Consider the following 23,735-nt stretch of genomic DNA (forward strand, 5'->3'; position numbering starts at 1 on the left):
TCAATTTTTTTTGACTTAAATACTTTACAAACATATGGCATATTGTTTTTTTTTGTACAGCGCTATGCAAAATCATGATCCAGTTTGGTATCACCTTTTTTCAAACTAACCAGAGCATTTGCAAACGAAGACCTAACGCGGAGTGCCGTGAATTGCCAAACGAAGTCTTAAATAAATTATTAATAACTTAGTGGTCCATAACAACGATATTAGCTGAAATAAATATAAATAAATAGCGCCCAGGAATGAAGTGTCTTCAGAAACATTGTTCAGTTTTACAAGGAGTATATTTTGGTAAAAAATTTATTGTCGAGGGGTCCATCAGTAACGAGATGAAAAAGCTTACGTTTTTGTTATTCAAATTAGGGCTTTGCTATCTTGGACAAAGTTGTTTATCTGGCCAAAATTCAAAAATTTGTCGAATATGTCAAAGTTCTATTACACCACCCTCAAAAACTATAGTAAAAGTTAAAAAATACCTTATTTAAACAGTTTTTTAAATCTGGAACGTTGTAGATTGGAGAAATTAGTTAAAATTCAATTGTGTGCAATGTTTTACCTATTCGTTATTTTTCATTTGAGACAGATGATATTTCAAGGAGACGATTCATACCTGAAAAGAGATAAAATGAAAATAAGTGGTAATATTATCAATTTGAAAAATAAGAAAAAATAATCATACATGCGTTATCGGGAGAGTGCTCCAAAGCAGTTCAAGAACCTGTTATAAGTCAAAGCCAAAACCAATTTCCACGATTCCTTTTTCAACTGTTTTCAACGCGCTAACAAGGAGATCATATTACAGCACCTACCTCATCTTACTCAACTCGACTAAACCACCGCGCGACCTCAAATGCAATACTCCCAAATATCACCATAATAGCTAGCTAGAAGAGATTGCGTCACGAAGAAACATTGCCAGAAGAAATGGTAACATTCCTCCAACAGTACTACGACATGACAAGCGAAAACATCTGTTCCCTTCCCACTTTCGTTCGACAAAGCGATGCGCTACATTTTATTAAGAAGCCCCCGAAGGGAAGGTTAGGTTAGGTTTAGCTGACATTCAAACTTGTGAGAGTCCATTAACCCGAACAGAGGGAAACACAGAAAGTTCAAGAAGAGACACTCGGAAGAATCTTCAGAAGAGACAGAATATAAAATTTAAGGAAAACAACCACATCAACGACATAAACGACGATAGATGAGCTTCCCGAAAAGTGCATTTTAAATGGTTTTAATGGTCGGCATCCTTCCGCAAGGCGTGGGCTCTTCTTTTCGGGTCTTCAGTGACTAACGACATGCTAAGAGATCATTAAAACTGTGTCGTCTCGGGGACCGATAATGGTGTTCTTGCTGTTCGGCGTAAGTCATCCTACTTGAATAATTAGACCAAACTCGTTTGTCATTTTTACTTGGAAGCTTATCAGCTCGCGTCAGCCCGTAATCTTTTAGAAAAATAACCGTTCTTTATCGGTTCCATTAAGCCAATCTTCGTTGACAGGTTCAACGATAGAGCGAGCATCCAACAGGCTGCCTTTCTCAATTAGTCCGGAAAATCACTGTATCGCCTTAACCAATTTGAAGAAAATTCACACAAAACCCGATGCTTGACCCAGGACAACATGCCAAGAGGATCCAAACCCCGGGCTCCAGATCTAATTAAAATTTTCTCCCCAAACCCCAACCGGAAGCATCCTGGAAAACCACAACAAAAGGACGATCCGTTCTGGAGTAGGCCTAAAAGAAGCAGAAGCAGCATCCTCGTTGGTCGTCGTCAAGGACCCAGTTGGCCAAATCGGGCTCGTTTCACGCCCGAGCAAAACTGGACATTGGGATTCTATGTGGTTTTCAATTTCGGTTACCGCATTCCCGTTCATCCTTTTCCTCCGTTTGAATCTAAAAGAAGGGAACCCATCGCCTATATTTTGGGACTGATTGAAATGGATAGAAAAGAGACCATCAACCGCAACCGGAGCGTTTGGCCTCACCCGCAATTCCGTTTCAACTTCCATCAGGCACACAAGGGAAGTGTGAGAAAACCAAATCCAGCTCGTCGGTCATCGATTGGTTCCGATTTAGTCCGATACGTATAAGGTCGATTGACCTTATCCAATAGGGTCGAGCTAGTTCGGTCGGGATGAGGCGATTTATAAACTTGTTGCCGGGCCTCTCTTCAGTTTCAATTTCGGGTTTATTTATGAAGAGCAGTATCGAAAAGGGTGCGGGACTTAGTTGTGAAGTAGCATTTGTACGGGGGAGTTGATGAAAGGGGCCACATTTGAACCTTTCCAGCTGGGTCCAAAAGGTTATTGAAAGAAAATTGAAATGGAAACTAGAGAACATCAAAAATAAAGTCTAACGATAACAAAATGATGTTTCTCACAGTTTCTCACATCGTGAAATAATTTTATAAAATTTTTGATTCGCATAGATAATTAAAAAAAAAAATAGCAATATGCAGATCTACAAATTTTAATATATTTCGATGCCCTAAAAAACTTTACCCAGTATGACGGATTGGCTTAATGATATCACCTACAAACTTTATATTAACTTTCATTATTCTATACCAAAAAAAAGGTTTTAGAAGCCATTGAAGTTGGAAAGTGTTTCATGGTGCCATAGTTGAGGGTATAAAACACCAACACAAAACAGGGATGCAAATTCAAGAAGATAGAATTTAATTAAACTGTTATTCGCATACCGTGCTCAAGTGTTTTCCTTTTTCTTTTCCTTTATTTGTTTAGGGACGAATGAGGGGTCCCTAAAATTATTATCCGCTACAGTCCCTGGAGTTTCAATTTGACACTCCTCTCTTGTTTCCCAACAAATTTTTACCAAATTTATAGCTTTCAAAGTCTCGCAATGTAACTCAAATATTATTACGAAATTCTTGATTAAGTATACTCAAAATTCAGTGCAAAGTGAAAAAAAATCTGGAAAAATGGCAAATTGACAAAAAGTTCGAAAACCAGCTAATTTTGGAAATTCGTCAAAAATTTTGTGTTTCGTATTTTAACAAACTAAAGATGCAGAAGTGTGCCAAATAAGGTCAACTTTGAAATATTTTTTTTAAATAATTTATCTGGTTAGACTTAAAAAGTTTTGACAGTTTTGGTACATTGATTGAAAAATACAGTTTTCCGGAGTATGTTTTATCGGATTTTTTTTTCCTAGACTTAGAATAACAGAAAATTGGAGTGTTGTAGTTTAAAAATGACAGCAGGACATATTTGAGTTACGTTACAAGGTTTCCAAAACTATAACATTTGTAAATATCGATCAAGAGAGATATAGCGGTTTAGAGCAAGGAGTGTCAAATTGACACTAAAGGTCTGATTAGAAAGTTTTTTCCTGGGCTTACAGGATGCATCTAGAAAAAAAGTAATGATGCATAATGAAAGATTTCAAGAATTCATTGAGGATCCCCGTACCAATTGTTTTACAATCCGCAAAACTTCCAATAGTGTCATATTCACATGACACTAAAGAGCGTATTAGGGTTAAAGCAGCTTTCTGGTTCAACACGCAGAAAAATAGAAATTAGTTTCAAAGGAAAGTGCCGCAAAAACAAAGGATTTTTTCCTTTGATTTTGGGACAATTAAAAATTTCTTCGTTTCAAATGCATTTTCTTTTGTTTCGAAGAAATGCTTTCCTTTGAATCAAAACATTTTCTTTGTTTCAAAAAACAAAATGCTTTGGATTCAAAAGCCTTTTCGTTTAATTTTATGAACTTTTCGTTTATTCCAACGGTATTTGGGTTTCAATTTAAAAGCATTTGTTCTTCAATTCTACTTTTTGTTCCTAAAAATTCTAGTACTACATATACATTTTCGTCCTATTGGAAATGAAAAGAAATCAATTATGGTTTAAAACATTTTATTTATTTACATTATCCATTTTCCTATAATTAGAGTTTTGAACCGGTACATCTGTAAATAAAGAGGAGAACAAAATGAACATATGAAATTTTTACAAAGCGCACATATTTAATACAAATTTATGACAAAAATGCTTCTCTTGTTATGAAGCTCACAAAAAAACGATATTATGCTAAATAATACTAACAATAAAAATTTAAAATTTCATGGAAAGTACTTACTGAACGATGTTTGTTGGCGACAGTTCAATTCGAACAACTCATTTCTCCTTGGACCGGATCGGAAGGGAGTTGGATGAATGGTTGCCCTGAAAAAGTTTGTAGGTTGGTTTATTTGAAATTAAATTGATTTTGAAAGACCTACCTTGGTGTCCACTACCGTTTGCCCTCTTAAAGCTGTCAAGACTTTCCTACGCCGGATCTTGTGATTCCTGTGCTGTCTGGCTGTTGCGCGGAAAAGCTTCTCACCGTCCCGTTCCCCAAACAGAAGCTAATGAAGATGTGTCGACTGTTTGACGAAAAAATACTTTGATTCAAAAGAAAATTCATCCTAATCAATGAATTTCCACATTGATTCTGAGTCCAACGAAAAATTCTTTGAATTCAAATTAAATACTTTGATTCAAAAATTTGGAACATTGGTTTAATGAAAAAAAAAATCGGTTCAATATAAAATTTACTTGAATCAGGGAAAATGGATTTTGTTTCAATGTACACGAGGTTTTTGAATCAAAGATGTATTTTTTTTATCTCAATGGTACTACTTTTCGCTGCGTGAAATGTTGGACAGTGGAATCTTTTTTTTAAGCAAAAAAACCTATCGCATAACTGCATAACTGACGGCATTTAAAAAAAAACACCACACGCTCCGTTTGTTGAACTCAAAATTATGTTTTTTTTTGGTTCAAAACAGCACTTTAGTGGAAGTTTTCTACTCTTCTGAAATCACAGCTCGAATTCCGTTTTAAACCATCGCAAGGAGGAAAAATTGAAAAATTAAACTATGTTTTGAACCTTGGTCAAAATTTATTTTGAGTCCCTAAAAATGACAGTTCATCAGTTTTTTCACTCAAATGCGGTTTATACGGTTCAAATATAAAGCTCAAATTTAGGTTTGAGAGAATTCAAAACAGATATCGTGAGTTTAAGATAACTTCTTTTCAGAAACAGTTCAGAATACCAAAAATAAACATTAAAAATACTTAAAATACACGCTACCAAATGAAATTCAGATTTCAAATTTATGGGGGATTAAAATATCTGGTATTAGAAAAGGAAAGGTTTAAAGAAAATTTCTCGAATATAAACAATAAGAATAGTTTTGAGTTTAACTTCTGATTCCGTTAAAAGAAGAGCTAGTTTGAGTTCGGTTGTCGAACATAATTTTGAGTACGAATCAAACCCTCGGTTGGGGCAGCTATAACTATACCACTGTTTTTAGCCATATCAGTACTAAATTTTGAGTTTAACATCGGAGCGATAAGCATCACTTCAAGTAACACCAAATTCATTTGTTATATTGAGGAAGAGAAAATAGGCAAAGTTTAGTTGTTTATGCCCGTATTTTAAACCAACTTGTAAGGAATTTGCCAAATGTGAATAAATCGCGTTAACGGTTAGTCTGGATGTACACTGATGGACATAAGTTTTCGATATTTTTAGTCTTCTGTTGAAGTTTTCGTTGTTTTTCATAATCCTTTTTAGTTATGGAAGTTGAGTAGGTATAGTGAATTTCATGCTCTAAGATAGAGAACATTTCACAAAATCTATTCGCATAAATGATAAAATACAAATGGGCGAAACTGCACTCAGGCAAATTCTTATTGTGATTTTCTTAAGTTGTGTCAAATTAACCGCTTTTAAGAGTGTAAAATTCTTTTTCATGGGAGTCTTATGAAATTCTTTCAGTTTTCATAAGACCTTCAAATGAAGAATAGAAGAAACAGCATTGTGGAAATATGATGAACACATTCATTCATTTCATCAGTTTTTTGAAAGTATATCAAAGAACTATCGGTAAGGTTTCAAGTTTTCCTTAAGTGAAATTTAATTGTGATCTTTTTAATAGTAAGTTTGGTTAGAATTTTCTCTTGAAATCGTTTAAATATATGTAAACTAAATTAAATTTTCTGGTTAACTTTTCAGTTCAGCTCAGTTAAAGAATTCTGATTCCATAAGACCCTATTATTGAAAGCGGAAACCTCTCATTGAAACATGCGTTCATCCCAGAATTCATTCGCTTCATAAAACAATCTTTTGTATTTCAATGTTGTTTTTCTGATTGCGCCAGAGAAACTTATGAAATATGAGCATTTTTCTGGGTGTAATTTTTGATCCATTTTAGAAATGTAAAGTTACAACTATTAAAATGTGGATCTTCGTGTAAAGCCAATAGACGTATCTTAGTATTTGCCAAATATAAAAAACTCAAATTGTTCTTAAAAGTTTCAGTTTTTGTGTCCAAAAATGAATTTCAGAGTTTATTAAAAAATGAGCCTCTGTTTTGGATAAATCCTTAGATACGATTTGAGTGCTGCTAATGTGATTCGATGAAAAATTTTAATATCAATTGATTTTATATCACTTTCCTCTTGTATGCTTTTGAATAATGTCTACACAACAAAAATCATTTCCTATAGAATTACGCATATGTCCTGTAACAAAAAGGAACAAGACATTTAACCGGAATTTTACAGATCGAAAACATGATTAAGTGACAGTGTACAACTTTTTTACAGGACATATGCTGTAATATTAAATGCATCTTCGTTAACTTTCAAGGAAAACGATTTAAAATAACAGTTTTTGTTAATTAAAGGTGATTTATTTTGAAGGTTGCAGTGACACGTAAAAGTAAAATAAAATTTCTGTGTTGGTTTTGTTCAAAATTGCCCTATTTTTTCACAAATTCTTCATAAAATCGGGGAGAGTTGTGGTAGAAAGTATGGTTGCTAAAGTTTCAGAATCATTCATTTTATTAACAACTTTTTGAATATATTGCTTAATTTTGACTTTTATCTACTCGGCATCAATTCAGCAATTTCAAATTACTTGGCACCTGTTTCGACATGGGTTGTCCCAGATTTTACTGGAATTTATTCTCTTCTGATAAACACCCTAGAAGCGACATGTGATCTAATGTCCTTCCAGTAAGTGCTAATATTTTGAAAATCATCCAATGTTTCATGAACGAGCTGAAAATAATTCAAACTCTTGAAATCTTGGATAGGCAAGAGACCCATATTTGAAGAAGATCTGATTGAAAATAATTGGCTCAAAAACATGAGGACATTTAGATGAAAGAAACCAGATGGACCAGATTTTTCTGAGATATAGAGTATCGGTGTTTTCCGACTTAGATTTCTTCGCGATCCTTAATGTGTTAATGTGCTTTCAATTTCGTGTAAAAAACCTCAGGGTCGCTTCATTTTGCTATCGATCTCATTTCTCAATTTAACGGTTTAATCGTTATTTACTGTTGTTGCTTCATTTTGGCCGTAGCTAGATTTCAATTTTTCCGTTGTTAAATCCGTATTGATCCTAATTTTGCTATCGTGAAACAACTAACATCAAATACACATACAAGAGAAAAATAACTGATTTTTGTTATTTTGAAAAGAAACTAAAGTAATATGAATGATTTGCAGATTTTTTTATGAGTTTTTAGACAAAGAGCGATGAAATGGAAAATAATTTAGAAATTTTTATTTTTTTTTTTTAACTGAAATGCAATCACTAGGAAATAAAAGGATCGTAAAACATAAGATGTAAAATATAAATCAACCTAGTCAAAAGTGTTTCCTGATCAAATTATTTTACCCACTCATCTAACCTTAATTGATTTCCGAGGATGCAGAAGTGACCTCGGTCCTAAAGCATACATTATTTTTCTTTCAACCCCTTTTCTTCTTTCATTTTCTTCTATCAACTGACTACTAGGACGAGGCCGGCGCCGTTATTGATGTTTAAAGAGAGAGCATTTGTTTTTGGCACTTTGAATGGTTTGCCAATCCCAGGCACCATTCCGTTTAATCTTTGATCAAAATTGATGGCCTTGGTCAATCACAGAGTAGCAACAATTGGCGATGTGGGATTCGTTTTACTTCGTTCTACTTCGTTCTACTGAGCCATGCCAGCTATCATAGAATTCGAAATGTCTGTAATAAAATTTTTGTGTTAAAATTCAATCTAGAGTTTAGGTTAAAAATGTTTAATATTATCACAGCATTAATTTTTTTTAACTATTATTTTCGAATCATTTCCAGTCCAATGATTTAAGGTGAGTAGTTAATCAGGCTAGTAGTTAATCAGGCTAAGCTAAGCTAAGCTATCGTAAATGAACTAACAGCAAATGATGCCATCGATTTGATGTTGACACTTGACTTTGGTTATAATTTGGTATCGATTTAGGCTTCAAAGTCTGCTCTCATCGATTAAAGTTCTTTGCATTACAAGCAAAGAAGAGTGTTCTCGAAATAAGTTAGTTTTTTTTTTCAGTTTCTCAGTTTGAACAAATTAAGAAAAAAGTAATTCTCAAATGACTCGAAAAATTTCAAAGCACTTTAACAAGAATCACCGATTGAATATTCAACACTCAACATGGTGACTTAAGTTATGTCACTGCAAAGCTGAAGCTAAAACCGCAAAGAATAAATTATTTCAGAAACTTTAGTACTAAATCAGTTAACTTGAACTTAAAATCAAATTAAATTTCGATTTTAAAAAACAAATAAAAATATGGCAAGGGCAAGCCAATTTAAAATCGGGTGGAAGAATTCAAGATTCATATTATCTCATTTACTTAATGATGCAATTACCTCAACTGTACGTCAATTAATTATTCTTATGATAATTTCCTAAATGGATAGTTTTGATTATTTTCTTACACTTAGATATCATTTTTTTTCTTCCTACTCTCAATTTTTTTTACATTTTTCTTACTTTTAAACTAAATTGAATTGCCAAGGTAGTGTATAGTTCCTATTATTTTGAAAATAAATATGTGATTTTATGAACAGTTTAAGGCTGTTGTCGTATTAAAAAAAATATTCTCATTCTGATTCTGAACTTTTATGGCTTACTTCTGATTAAGTGGGTTAGTAGATTGGAAAATTGATTTTGAAATTAAATGGTAGATTTACTTCTTCAAGCTGTCTTGGTTCAGATAGAAATTCAAATTGATTTTTTATTATGAACTTCATATTTTTAATGATTTTTTCCAAGGATTCCTAAACGTGTTGAGAAAATGTCTGTGTAACGTACAAGATTTAAATTAGCGCACAACATTTTAGAGTTAAATTTAGAATCCATCTCTTCAACTGTAATTTCCCTCCTGTCAGGAAAAATCTGTTTTCCCGCCTACAATGATAGAGCATTTTTGATTCCTTTTTCTCTTCTCTACCAACCGTCGAACAAACCGGTCACCTAGCCACGTTGAATATAAAGTAAATTTAGAATAAAAATTGTAGTCTAAAGTTTTCCTTAAAATAAAGTTATTATTTATTGGACTAAATCCAAGTGAAGTGAAGTTTCCTTTAAGTTGTGACCGTAATCTATTTCCTGACGATACATAATTGGTGCCGTGACCAGGATCACGGAAACTTGGACACTTGTGAAACTTCACGTCATCGGTCGAACCTAACCCTACCCGTGGGACCAATCCCTGGAATCCGGATTTATTGAATAATACAAGGCATAATTTCCAAAGAGTACATGTGAGTACCTTTCCAAAACCGTTCCGAAATTAGTGCGGTACTTCCTGGGTCGTTTTTTTGGAAATTTTAGACCAAAACTCAACTTCGTTGTTTCCACGTGGCAACTGCCGGAAGATATCGGGATCGGGATATCCGGAGGTTCAATTACCTGGTTCACCTTCGGGAACATCATTCGTTATGGCTCCATCCTCCGTAGAGAAGCTGTACCGTTGCCGTCGGTAGAAAACCTGAAATCCTATAGCCCAAAATCAAACTTAACCTTAATTGGATTGCCCAACTGTTGTCGAACGCTGGAGGCTACTTCAGTTCAACTGGTTTCCCGCTTGTTCCTGCTTATATAAATACAAGGCCTTTCTTTGGACAGGCACAGATCCGGATTGTAACACGTATCATCATGAGCACCACCGAGAAGAAACTCCTCAAAAAGGAACTGAAGCGGAAGAACCTACTAGATGCCATCAATCGTGTTGAGGACTTCCTGAAGCGTTACGATGAAAACCGAGATATTCACGAGGTTAAACTACGTCTGGACAAGTTGGACAAACTCATGGAAACCTTCGAGGAAATTCAAGGCGAGTATGAAGAAATGGATGATTCCCCACAATTTATTTCGGCAAACTCTGTTGTACGGGCAAAGGTAGAGGAACAATATTTTCGGGTTAAAGGTGGTTTGGTGTCGAAGCTCCCTGTGTCGGTTGTTGATCCCCAAAATTCTTTTCCCATGCAACCAATTCCCCATGTTTCTAATATGAGACTTCCAACGATTTCGCTTCCAAGCTTTGATGGCGACTTGAATGATTGGCTGACCTTTCATGACTCATTCATTTCCCTCATTCACACATCAGCTGAGATTCCTAACATTCAAAAGTTTCAATACTTACGGTCTGCCTTGAAAGGGGATGCACTGCAACTTATCGAATCACTCACTATCAGTGCCAACAACTATGTCGTGGCTTGGGAATCGCTTGTTAATCGGTATTCCAATAAATATTTGCTCAAGAAAAAGCATTTGCAAGCAATCACTGGGCAATCTAAAACTTTCGGAAAGAATGCTGGAAATCTTCGAGCCGTGGTAGAAGAGTTTCAGCGTCATGTTAAAATTCTAAAACAACTTGATGAACCTACGGAATCCTGGAGTAGTTTGTTGGTCCAATTACTTTGTTCACGAGTTGATGACCAGACGCAAAGAGATTGGGAGGAATTCGTATCGGGCGGGGAGGAACCCACTTACACAATTCTTATTGAATTTCTCACTCGGAAAATTCGGACACTCGAATCTTTGTCGATTAACTCAGAACAAACAGTTGATAAAAAGGCAAAATTTATTTCGGTAGATAAAAGGCAAAAACACATACCAAATTCACGGATCAACACTTATGCTAGTACGGATGGTTTTCATGCAGGTTGTTTAGCATGCAAACAGTATCACGCACTCTTCCAATGTCCAGTTTTTGAAAAAATGTCACTTTCTGATCGACTGAATTTGGTCAACGAAAAGAAAATTTGCAGCAACTGTTTCCGCAATGATCACTTTGCACGTAAATGCACGTCCAGATACACATGTCGTATTTGTCGAAAGCGACACCATTCACTATTGCACCCCGGATTCGAATCACCTGGAACACCGAACACAAATAGCAGCATCCAATCTCCTCCAACTTCTAGTGGCCAAACTGCAACAGTATCCCTGAACTCGGTCGGAATTTCCCAAGCAGCAGACGTTCTCTTATCCACGGTGGTAGTTCACGTACTAGATGGAAATGGCGATTTGCACTTTGCGCGCGCGCTTTTGGATTCGGGCTCCCAATGTAATATTATGAGTGAACAACTGAGCAACAAACTTCGGTTACCCAAAACCCCCATCGATAGCCCCATATTCGGTGTCGGTGAGTCCCAAATTCGAGCAGTTTGTTCTGTTTCAACTACAGTCAAATCCAGATTCAATTATTTCTCGTTCCCATTGGACTGTATAGTTTTACGCAATCTAACATCTCATCTCCCATCCACCACTACTCCGAAGACCTCGTGGAAGATCCCAAACAATGTTGATCTCGCAGATCCCAACTTCAATGTAAGGCAGAAGGTCGATTTGGTTATCGGAGCCGAATATTTTTACTCGTTCCTGAAAGGTGGCCGGATTGAACTCGGAAGTCCATCCGCGGTGTTAGTAGAGACTGTATTTGGTTGGTTAGTCTCAGGAAAATCGACATCGCAAGAAGAAAATCCCAATATTACATGCCACATTTCAACCCTCGAATCTATTGATCAGACCCTCCAACAATTTTGGAAAATTGAAAGTCTGGATTCAGTAATTTTGTCTCCAGCTCAACAATACTGTGAAAAATTCTACAGCGACACGGTTACCAGAAATGATTCGGGACGCTATGTCGTTAAATATCCCAAAAAGGAAGGCATTTCTAAAATGTTAGGCAATTCATTTGGAAATGCTACTCGTCGTTTTTTGAACCTTGAAAGAAAACTTGATCGGAATGTTGACCTCAAACTTAAATACCACACATTTCTGAAGGAATTTCTGCATTTGGGCCACATGCGCAAATTAGAGTCTGACGATGTTGATCCACCAACTACTTTCTATCTTCCGCATCACGCTGTAATGAAAGAATCAAGTACGACGACAAAACTTCGCTGCGTATTTGATGCTTCAGCTAAGACAAACACAGGGTTTTCTCTAAATGATACGCTCTTGGTTGGACCTGTGCTCCAAGACGAGCTCATTTGCCTACTAATTCGATTTCGGAAACACAAGATTGCCCTTCTCGCTGATATTGAGAAGATGTATCGGCAGATTGATATCCACCCCGAAGACCGAGCTCTCCAAAGAATCGTGTGGCGTTTTGATAAACAAGAACCCATATCCAAATTTGAGTTGACCACTGTTACATATGGTCTAGCCCCATCTTCCTTCCTTGCCACCCGGACTCTCAAGCAACTCGCAGACGACGAAGGCCACTCATTTCCACTTGCTGCTCGAGCCCTCGTTGAAGACATGTATATGGACGATTTCATCAGTGGGGCAGCGACCGACACACAGGCCAAACAGCTGCGTATAGAAATGGATGAGTTAACATCGAGAGGAGGTTTTCCACTGCGAAAATGGTGCTCTAATGCAAATCAAGTCTTAGAAGGGATTGCGCCGGAAAATCTTGCTACCCATACCTTCCGCAAATTTGATCCGGAAGAAACAATTAAAATTTTGGGAATATCTTGGGAACCGCTGACTGACAAATTTAGATTTGATTTTGGCCCTCAAATGAACGAAGAGCCCATCACAAAACGGAACATGCTCTCTAATATCGCTCGATTATACGACCCTCTCGGATTTGTTGCTCCTATAGTAGTTCGCGCAAAGGTTATGCTACAACAAATATGGACTTTGTCTTTAGACTGGGATGATGAAGTGCCTCTTGAATTACAAAATTCCTGGACTAGATATTTGGAAGAATTGCCTTTTTTATCAAATTTAAGAATTGATCGACATGCATTTTTGACCAAAATATTGAGCTGCATAGCTTCGCTGATGCATCAGAAACTGCCTATGGTGCCTGCGTTTACGGCAGATCAATCGGACCTAATGGAGAGGTGAAAGTTTCGTTACTAGCAGCTAAATCTAGGGTAGCTCCTCTTCAGAAAAGAAGTATCCCCCGACTCGAGCTATGTGCTGCATACGATGCTGCTAAACTACACAAGAAAGTTCACGATGCCCTTAAACTAAATATTTCCTCGTCAAGATTCTGGTCCGATTCGATGGTTGTCCTCCACTGGATTAGATCTCCCGCTAGCAATTGGAAAACGTTTATTGCTAACCGAGTAGCAGAAATCCAACAACTCTCCCATGGCTCGAATTGGTATCACGTTCCTGGTTCAAGTAATCCTGCAGATTTGGTGTCCCGAGGAGTTTCGGTCGATCAACTTTTAACAAGCGATCTTTGGACAAAGGGACCGTCCTGGTTGCAGCAGGGAGAAGAAAACTGGCCATCACAAAGTTTCTCCATGCCCGACTTGTCCGATCAACTTCTAGAACGAAAACTGACTACTCTGGTTGCCCAAGCTTCACCACCACCTAGCCCAATAATTACCCGATTTTCCTCTTATCATCGCATGGTCCGAGTTATTGCTTATTGTTTCCGATTTGCCCAACTCACCAGAGAGAAAACCCGATCCGAATCATTATCATTATTTGTGCAAGAGTTGGAGAGGGCCAAATTTGCACTGATAGCAATTGTACAACATGAGTGTTACGATGAAGAGATACGCCGTCTGAAAAAGGGAGAATTTGTATCCAATAAATCCAGCCTCAAGTTACTCAACCCATTCCTCGACCCTTCTGGCATTGTTCGAGTGGGTGGCCGGCTCAAGAACTCTCGAGAACCGTTCGAGAAAAAACACCCCATACTTCTACCTGGTTTCCACCACTTCAGCCGGTTACTGATAATGAGTTATCATCGAAGATTAGTCCACGGAGGGATCTCACTCACATTGGCCACAATTCGATCTGAGTATTGGCCGATAAATGGAAGGAGAGCAGTAAGGAGTGTTCTAAGATCTTGTTTTCGATGCGCCCGCGTCGATCCCCAACCAATAAACCAACCCGTTGGTCAATTACCATCCCCTCGCATTACCCCTGGTCGTCCGTTTCTCGCTGCTGGTATTGACTACTGTGGACCAGTCTTTATCAAATCTCCAAACCGTCGAGCTGGTCCAACAAAAGGCTACGTAGCTTTATTCGTATGTTTCCGCACCAAGGCGGTGCATATAGAATTAGTGGGAAACTTAACCACCGACGCATTTTTGGCAGCCTTACGCAGATTTATGTCTCGTCGTGGTTATCCTCAGCACATTTACTCTGATAATGCGACGAATTTCTGTGGAGCAAAATCCGAATTAAATGCTTTATTTAAAATGTTCCACAACCGTGCTGACGTCGAAAACATTCAAAGTAGTCTCGCTGCAGTTAGGATTGTTTGGCATTTGATACCGCCCAGAGCTCCCAACTTTGGCGGACTTTGGGAGGCTGCGGTTAAGGTCGCCAAGAAACACCTTCTACGACAAGTGGGCAGCTCTTCGCTCTATTACGAAGACCTGGTAACGACGCTGGCTCAGATAGAGGCATGTATGAATTCCCGACCACTGTGCCCTCTATCTGATGATCCGAACGATTTTGAGGCTTTGACACCAGGACATTTCCTGATAGGAGCTCCAATGATGACTCTGCCTGATCCTGACTACAAGGAGGTTCCTATAAATCGACTTGGGAGGTACGAACTGATCCAACAAAGGACTCAACACTTCTGGAATCGTTGGACCAACGAATATCTGGTGGAATTGCATCGCTACACGACTACGGACCCGAAAAAGGTTACCCTGAAGGTTGGTCAAATAGTTATTCTTCGTGACCAATTGCTGCCGCCTGTACGATGGCCGTTGGCCCGCATCGAAACACTTCATCCTGGAGAAGACGGAATCACGCGAGTTGTGACGATTCGCACTGCAGCTGGAAACTTCAAGCGTTCGGTAGCCATGATATGTCCGCTACCATTCGAAGAAGAGTTTTCATCGAGCGACGATGCAACCGACTTCAAGGATAAAATTGATGAATGAATTTATACAGTGATAGTTATAAGAATGAATTGAAATGTAACATTTCAGGTGGCCGGTTCTATGTAACGTACAAGATTTAAATTAGCGCACAACATTTTAGAGTTAAATTTAGAATCCATCTCTTCAACTGTAATTTCCCTCCTGTCAGGAAAAATCTGTTTTCCCGCCTACAATGATAGAGCATTTTTGATTCCTTTTTCTCTTCTCTACCAACCGTCGAACAAACCGGTCACCTAGCCACGTTGAATATAAAGTGAATTTAGAATAAAAATTGTAGTCTAAAGTTTTCCTTAAAATAAAGTTATTATTTATTGGACTAAATCCAAGTGAAGTGAAGTTTCCTTTAAGTTGTGACCGTGATCTATTTCCTGACGATACAGTCTGAAAAACATAAACTTAAAAATTGTAGAAATTATGATTTTTTTTTTGTTTCGATTATAGTCGTTTTACCATCATTATGGCATTCGCGACTTTATCAACGTTGCAGTTGGCGGAGTGTTATTGAAAAACTTATCCGGTACAATTGTGTTCGATGTTTATTCTTGGGCTCGAACTCGAGGACATCGGCTCAGGAGACAACAGACTTGCCAACTGAGCTATATCACAAGCCAAATTATGATGATTGTGAGAAAAAATTTATTGTTCCATTAATGAAATTAAAAAAACGTAGAGTTATAGCGATCTGAAAACATTAATCTGCAAACAATAAGCGATGAAATAAGAAAAAAAAGTTCTCAAACATTATCACAAACTGTCAACTGCAAGAGAAAGCTTATTTTTTTTAAAAACAGTCAATTAGAATGACCCTTTGTAATGTTGCTTTTTTTTTAAAAAGAACTAAAACTGAGCAAGGTTTAATCGTAAAATTTTCCAGACAACCATTTGGTGGATATTTCGAATTAGCAACAAAAATATACGTGCAAATATACATACGTGTAAACATATCGTATATAATGCAGCAAAATCAGTGTATACGTATCATTTTGGAGGCTATATAGGTACATTAGCACACATATTCTTGATCTCAATTGTATTGTCGTAATAGAATCATGCAATGTATTTAAATACGATAAAGAATATATATGGGCCTCACATGATAGGTGCAGATATACGAAAATGAGTTTAAATAACATTCTATACGGTATAATCTGTAAAATAAAATATGACTTCTGGTTGTCTAGGTTGTTAAAAAATTCATTTTTTGGAGAAGTTTGGTATAAATGCATAGCTACTAGAAAAACTTGAAATAAATGATCTGCTCTCTTTTCAAATATAAAAGTGATAGTTTTTAAATAAATGTTCGATATATCTACAGATTAGAGATGGAAGCCAAAGAGTTATGAATTGTGCCATAAATATAGACATTATTTTTCGTATCCTCTTATTTATGGTATATGACCGAGGAAATCAAAGATTAGATTAATAAATTTTAATACAGTTTAGAACAAACGTAATAAAAAAAACTAGGTACAAAAAACATGAAATCTGCGAGATCTGCGGTATTCTTAAAAAAAATGAAACCACGTTACGTCTGTTTCCCGCCTATATCATTTTGAAATAAATGAATAATTGAACATAATGGAAGAGAAACGTGATAGCCAACACTTTTCAAACAAATTTACAAAAACCGATATTCCACATCATAGAAAAAAGTATTTTAATTAAGTTTTCACGATGCTTCGTACACTTCAATTCACCACCCATATCTTCTCGCACAGAGCTACGAACTTCACCGATATAATCAAATAAAAGTGACAAGATACACCTAAATTCCAGATGTTCTTTCGTCCCAGATTCTGGTCTGGTTGGAACCTTGATCCTTATCCTATTCATCATACACAACACCATCCTTCCTGGGTTTCAGCAGCAGGAAAGCTAGTTAAGTCCCCGAGTGAAACGTTAGCTTAAATCTCTTATCCCTTTTCTCCCCACCCTGCTCGAAAGCATTCAAAGGCAAAAGGAAAAACGGAAGTTGAAACAAAAAGCGGAAGCGGAAACGCTTTCCTTCAACAGCAACAAGAAGAAGAATAACACTAGCAAACCACATTGAAAGCTGCTGTTGATGCTGCTCCTGGCATCTCGGGAAAGGGTTAATGGCTGGCTGGGTGGCGAAGTCGCTAGCAGATTACAGACCATTTTCTCAACTTCTTTCCAACAACAAGCAAAAGCGTCGCAGCCGAAGGTCCAGATGAGACCAAAATCCATCGCGGTCAAAGTTTTTCCTCACCCTTCGGGAAGATTTTCTCTGTTCGTTTTCTGATGTTTATACTTCTTGAACCCTCCGCCCCACTTTTCCTCGCGGCGACGCCGCATATGTAGCAGTCCCCCGTTGGCGATCCGGAAAAATGTTAGTCCACACACAAGTTCCGTGTTCCGGGGCCAACAACAAAGTACCAATTCCAGCTCCAGGCGCTTCCAGTCTGGAATGCGATGAAGCGTGAATCGACCAACAAAAGAACTTGTTTTGACAGATTTTCCTCCTCGGGCCAAACCCTCGCTTACTTCCTTCCTCTTCAGAATCATTGAGTCTGGGCGACCTTCACCCTTATTTTTCTACCCCCACATCATTCATCCGAGAACTCCAAGGCAAACGGCAGACTTCCAGGGTGAACTCAGACCAAAATCAAAGGCCCTCCTCCCGGCACACAATATTTCTCCTTTAACCAACTTTTCGGTAGCAACAATCGTCTGCTGATGGTGGGATTAGTTAGAGGCGGGTGGTTGATGAGAAGAAAAAAACCTGATGATGGCTCTCGGGCAGCTAGAGCCGGCAAAAAGGCCACCCTTGGCTAGCCGATTGCGCCACCTGGTGGTTTTGTTGCGAGGGGGTGGTAGCTTTCAGACCAGTCTCAGTTCTGGACTAAAATGTAGCCGGCAGCCAGCAGAAAAACAGTGGTGCTGATATATTGGGAAAGTGGCCATCACTCCCACCCTGCCTTCAAAAGAACGCAGAGAATAGCTGTAAGAAAAAGTGACATTGTCACTGATGGTTTTGGAGCTTTTTTCCGCCGCCCCCACATCTTTCACAGCAAAATAATTGGATTTCATCAATTATTTGTTGGGATTTTGATTGGGGAATTGCTCGGTTTTTTTTTATGACAGGACTGTGTGTCACTTTTGCTTAGTTTTTGTGATAGGAAATTTTTCGTAATGAATGAGGAGAGACCGATGCTGTTTCTCTTGGTAGGACTACATATTATACGCAAATCGACCTCATGAAAGCGTCTATAACAATTCTTCTGGATTTTCACATCTGGGATGGTATTGACATATAATCTAAACCCTCAACTCAACTGATTTAAATATAAAAACTTTTCAAATTACAGTTTACATATTCAAACAAAAAACACAGATACACAACAATTTGGTTCATGCTTGTTCAAGATTTTTCCATTTTTGATTATGAGGATTTAAAGAATCAAAATTCCTTAAATGTTTAAAAAAAAGATTGAAAAATAACTGTCAGTTAAAATATTTGATTTCAACAAACAAAAAGAAAAAGTACAAAAACATAGTAACTTTTGCCGTAAAAGACCAAAATTAGTTTTAAAAAATAAAATGTTCTTTTTGGGATCTTTGTTTTCAATATCCAACTAATAATCTGAAGTCTTGCTTAGTATATTGGCATTTTTTTAAAAATTTATCCTTCAAAATTGAGTGAAATATTAAGTAGGTATATTTTACTAGTAAAATAAAAGCAGACCTTAGAGAGAAAATTCATCATCATTCTACTATATCGCTTATCTGAATTAAATGATGCGGATTCAATATTGCGCGTTTTATAATATTTTTCTTCATGGCTAGAACTCCTTATTCTCATGAAATGTGCATATACCCGGGATTCGGAAATGTGAACATGATTATGTGAACAGTTTTATTTATCGAAAATTAGCATCACTATATTTTGCAGAATTCAAAACCCATAACACTTTCTCCTTTAGTTTTAGCCCAATTTTAAAATAATGAACTGGAGGATCTAGAATAAAGTTGCCTGAATCAGCACGTAACCAGGCCGGACAAATCCGGGCTAGTTTATCTAAAAACCTGCCAAACTCGGGAATTTGATTTTAAAATGACGACAAAAATCAAAAATGAAACCATTTTTTTCCATTAGCAGTTTTTAAATCGTATTTTAGGCTTTGTAAAACCTTCTCACGATTAAACTTGCTCAACAAATTTCGTTTTGGACGCAAAAATGATTATTTTTACAACACATTTGTTTCTGTTCAATTTGGCAAATTAAGTGAATAAATCAGGGCAAGATCCAGGATTTTTTAAATGAAATCCTGACATCCGGGCCGGGCTGGACTTTTGTCGAATTGTGTATTTAATATCTGGGAAAACCCGGGAAAAACGGACAATCTGGCAACCCTACTCTAGAACCTTTTATTTTAATAAAGATGTATTTAAACTTTTCAGTTATTTATTCAAAGGCAAATTCATACGCATAACTGTTAAAACATTTGTCTTACCTTTTGCGTTAGTCCCGCTGTAAATAACATAGTCTTAAAGAAAAATTTCCTGCTTACGTTGTTTCGAAGATACAAAAGTTATATAAATTTAGAGAAAAGAGTGAAGAGTCCTTGTGGTTATTTTTGTATTATTACAGTGATTAAAATTAAATTAAAAAAAAACTGCTAATTTTATCAAGACCAAAAATAGTTAAAAGATAATTATGCCTTTGATTGTTGAATATTTAAATGTTCAGGACAATTTAATTAAGCAGAAAATTATTAATTAAGTAGAAAATTCTATGTTCTGTATCTGTAAAAAATTGACCATAATTTAGGGTCTTCCTATGAAAAAAGAGTCATCAGCTTTTCTTTAAAATATAATAATTCATCCAAATCCAGGTCAAAATTAGTGTTGATAAACTATTTTGAACATTTTAAGCCACAACTGTAATGAATGGAATTATTACACGATCAACTCTGAAGAGTGTTGATTTTTTTTTTATTTCTTAAAATCGAAAAATGGCAGATTCAGGGAGAAATATTGGGCAAACAATTTTTTTTTGGTTTCATATTGAATACCAGACCAAAACCCGAATTTTTAATGTCATTAAAACAAATACATAAATAACTTTTAGAAAACTAAATTCGGAAAATTCGCATAAGTCGACTTACTTAAATAATATTCAGAAAATATTTTCAAAAAATTATTTTCAATCACATTAACCATTGATCAATTGTGATTGTAGCTTTCTTTTTCCTTTGATTCAAATTTTTCTTCGTTCCAAAAGACATTGTGTTTTGTTCATAAACTTTTAACATATAGGTAGTGAAAATTTTTGAATTTTTATTTAACAAATTAAAGCAAACCTTTATTTTATTCCATTTTCACTCTCATATTCTACTTTTTACTCTTTTTTCTCAATTTTTACTCTTTTTATTCTCTTATTCAACTGCCTTTTAAAAAACTATGGTAAAGCTCGCTTTTGGAAGGGGTGAAATAGCAAATTATCAAAAATTGACCAAAATCAACAGTTTTAATATTGAGTGAAAAAAAACGTTAAAAAAAAGGGGGAAGAGCTGCACACTGTCTCTTTTCCACCAATTTGATCTCAAAGAACTTTTTCAAAATTCGAGAAGAAATCAAAACTTTTTCGACAACTTCAAGCTTGATTGACTGGTTCATCACCGCGATGAATTGTTTAATGTTTTCACCGACTCATCTCGTTGAAAAAGGTTGATGAAAATAACAAACAAACTTAAATCTACGTATCTTTATTTATCATGTGTGAAACATTAGTTTTCAATGATTTTCGTATGTTGTATAACAGGAAGTTAAAACAAATGGAGTCCGTTAAGTTTATTTTTAAACCTCTTTTTATAAATGCAATTTCATAAATGGTAAAAACACCTGTTGTTGAATAGCAGAAAACATATAGAAAGGTTTAAAATTTATGTTTTTCTGATGAACTTCATATCAGCACAATGGTTCTGTTATATTTTTCTGAATTGTTGTTGATTAATATCGTTTGGTTTCTATCAATTCTGTTATTGATTTCTCATTGTGAATTGTCGTCAACGATTTTTTTTAAATCCAAATTTTATTCTGCAATAAAATAATGAAATATGATTCTGAACTCTGGACATTTTGGAATTTATGTTTTATTGATTTACTCTTGAGTTTCAAGCTCTCATTCTAGACTTTTTATTTTTCTCGTCGGAAACGAATAAAATTAAATATTACCCCTTCGGTTGGAATAATTTTTGCAAAAAAGAATGTATGAATTAAATGATTTTTTTCTCCTTGGGGGATACATTATTCCCAATTTTTTTAAACAATTTTAAGAAAAAAAAACACGGGGAAAAAGCTTATTTTATTCCTAAGCAAAAAAAACTAATTTTGGTGATATTGCGTGTGGATTTTTTTTTAAATTTCTCATAACAAGTTTAATTCGATCTTTGATAACTGATAAACTAATAAACCTACATGAAAAACCTTAAGCTTATTTTTAATCCATGAAATAACCAATTTCATTCAATAATGGATTCAGATCTTGTCGAGATTATTTTGCTTCTCAGATACATCGCTTTAAAAAAATAAATTTTAAAATTTCTAAAAATTTAGATAAATTTAAATTCTTTCATCAGCTTGTTTGAAGACTACGAAATTTGTTGACTTATCGTTTTAAAAACATTAAAGATTCAATTTGATTTCTATCTTGTTGGAAATGTCGTCAAAATTGTGAAAATAACGAAAAAAAGACTTCAATAACTTTTCTCTCATAAGTCAAAATCACTAACAGTCTGGTGAAAAGTTTATTATTTTGTTAAAAACTTTATTTTCAAATTTTTGAGATATTCTACAATTTTGCAAAATTTATTCAATGAATGTTTACCTTTTTCAAAAATTATCTTAAAAAAATGCTGATCGATAAAAACTTTATAAATCTTGAAAATAAGCCTTTCAAAGGGTCATTAATGAATATTATTATTAATATAATTAAAAATAAGCTTCTTCGTACCACGAAAAAATGTTGGTTTTTTTTCTTTGTGTAGTTAAAATAATCATGAAATGAAGCATCAATTTTTGATAGCACATTAATTAATTACTTCATCTCAGCTCTCGTAAATGAGATTCAAGGCTTACATTTGAAAATAGGTTGGAAAAGCATTTGATTTATTTGGACTTTTTTTTTAAATTGTTGAACGTTACAGAAATATGAAATAAAAAATTATTTGTATCGATGGCCAATTTTTCTGACAACTAAGAGTTATTTTTAGTTCTGAGAAAAATTTACAAAAACTATCTTTTTTAATTTATTTCTACGAAAATACGGGAATTCAATGATATTTCAAAGAAATTAAAAATCGAAATGATGTTTGCTCTTCAAAAAAGGTGTTAAATAAATTTCAAATCTTTTTTATCAAAAACTTAAAAACGCCCTTGTTAGAAAAAGTTATGGATATTCCTATCGATCCAATTTCAATCAATCAAATCGATCAAATCATTGTACTTAAATTAATAAACCCATAATATTTTAAATTAAATTTATGTTTCGAAATAGTTGATATTTTTCTTTTGGATGATCGTCTTTCAAAACAAATGTGGAAAAATGTGATTCTAAAATTTAAATGCATCATATTAATAGACATTGTTAGGTAAGTTTGATTATTTTGTTATTAAGAAAAAAAGAGGGTTCAGAGATGCTTACTGTTAAAATGCGGACTGTTTATCATGATGTTTAAAATATTTTTTTTTAAAGTTATCACGAAAAAAAAAAAAACAAATTTGATACCTTCACTTAAAAGATTTCCAATTTCCTGTTTAAATCATGCTCAACAGGCAATATTTATGCCTATGTAAGTGTGTGTTTTAAATTTGATACCATCTTCATGAAAAACATTTATTATTTTATTAGTCCTCTGAAAACCAATCCCACTTTTAAACAGGTTTCACTTTAATCAGCCTTATATGAAAACCAATCATTATTTTAACTTATTTCTTTGCAAAATGTTTCAAGTTTCGTAAATCTAACTTTCCATACTAATGGCCACTATTTAACTAGTTGAGCAGTTGTCGAAAGTTTCATTTCAGAAAAACGTGAGAAAACTGGAAATGGGCCTATTTTTCGATAAAAAAAAACATCATTTTGGTTCCGTTAGAAAACGTTGGCCCATGTGTTTTCGATCTAATACAGCTTTTGATAGCTAGAATCAAAGCTTACCACCGTTCTGGATCAGTTTTATGTAAGAAAAAAATTATCGTAGAAAATAAATAATATCAAAACCGTTAAAAAGTGGAATTGGAAAAATCGACAACAAATGGATTAATTTATCAATATTTTTAACTGACAAATTATTTGCAATAAATGCAATATAGTTTTATTAAAACAAAAGTGAAATGTTATCATAAAAAAAACTTCTAAAAAAATTTCAACCTAAAAATGAGTTGCTATTTTAATATATGTTTAACATTTTATAATGGTTACAGTGTAAAAAGAAAGATTAGAAAGTTAGACTGCTAATAGAAGTCCTACGCTTCTAAAACGCCTATTGAATATTGAATA

General features: G+C 35.2%; 2 protein-coding genes across 2 annotated transcripts in view; one reads left to right on the plus strand and one right to left on the minus strand.

Moving 5' to 3' along the window:
• Positions 1-23,735, minus strand: part of LOC129749464 (insulin-like growth factor-binding protein complex acid labile subunit) — an 835,561-nt gene that overhangs the window by 788,179 nt on the left and 23,647 nt on the right. The window lies entirely within an intron of this gene.
• Positions 1,626-15,217, plus strand: LOC129743040 (uncharacterized). The gene is made up of 5 exons (XM_055734982.1): positions 1,626-2,033; positions 9,963-10,174; positions 11,153-11,484; positions 11,572-12,679; positions 13,177-15,217. Exons 1-5 carry the CDS (start codon positions 1,626-1,628, stop codon positions 15,215-15,217), a joined length of 4,101 nt encoding a protein of 1,366 aa, XP_055590957.1.

Source organism: Uranotaenia lowii, chromosome 2, assembly GCF_029784155.1.
Source record: "Uranotaenia lowii strain MFRU-FL chromosome 2, ASM2978415v1, whole genome shotgun sequence".
In the NCBI taxonomy this organism is placed as follows: Eukaryota; Metazoa; Arthropoda; class Insecta; order Diptera; family Culicidae; genus Uranotaenia; species Uranotaenia lowii.

What these genes read in the sequence shown, in the direction of transcription:
- LOC129743040 (XM_055734982.1), top strand. Translation starts at nt 1,626, where the DNA reads ATGCCAAGAGGATCCAAACCCCGGGCTCCAGATCTAATTAAAATTTTC. An exon ending in ATCAGGCACACAAGGGAAGT is followed by an intron (nt 2,034 to 9,962) that starts GTGAGAAAACCA and finishes TTCTTTGGACAG; the next exon opens with GCACAGATCCGGATTGTAAC. An exon ending in CTGCGTATAGAAATGGATGA is followed by an intron (nt 12,680 to 13,176) that starts GTTAACATCGAG and finishes CGTTTACGGCAG; the next exon opens with ATCAATCGGACCTAATGGAG.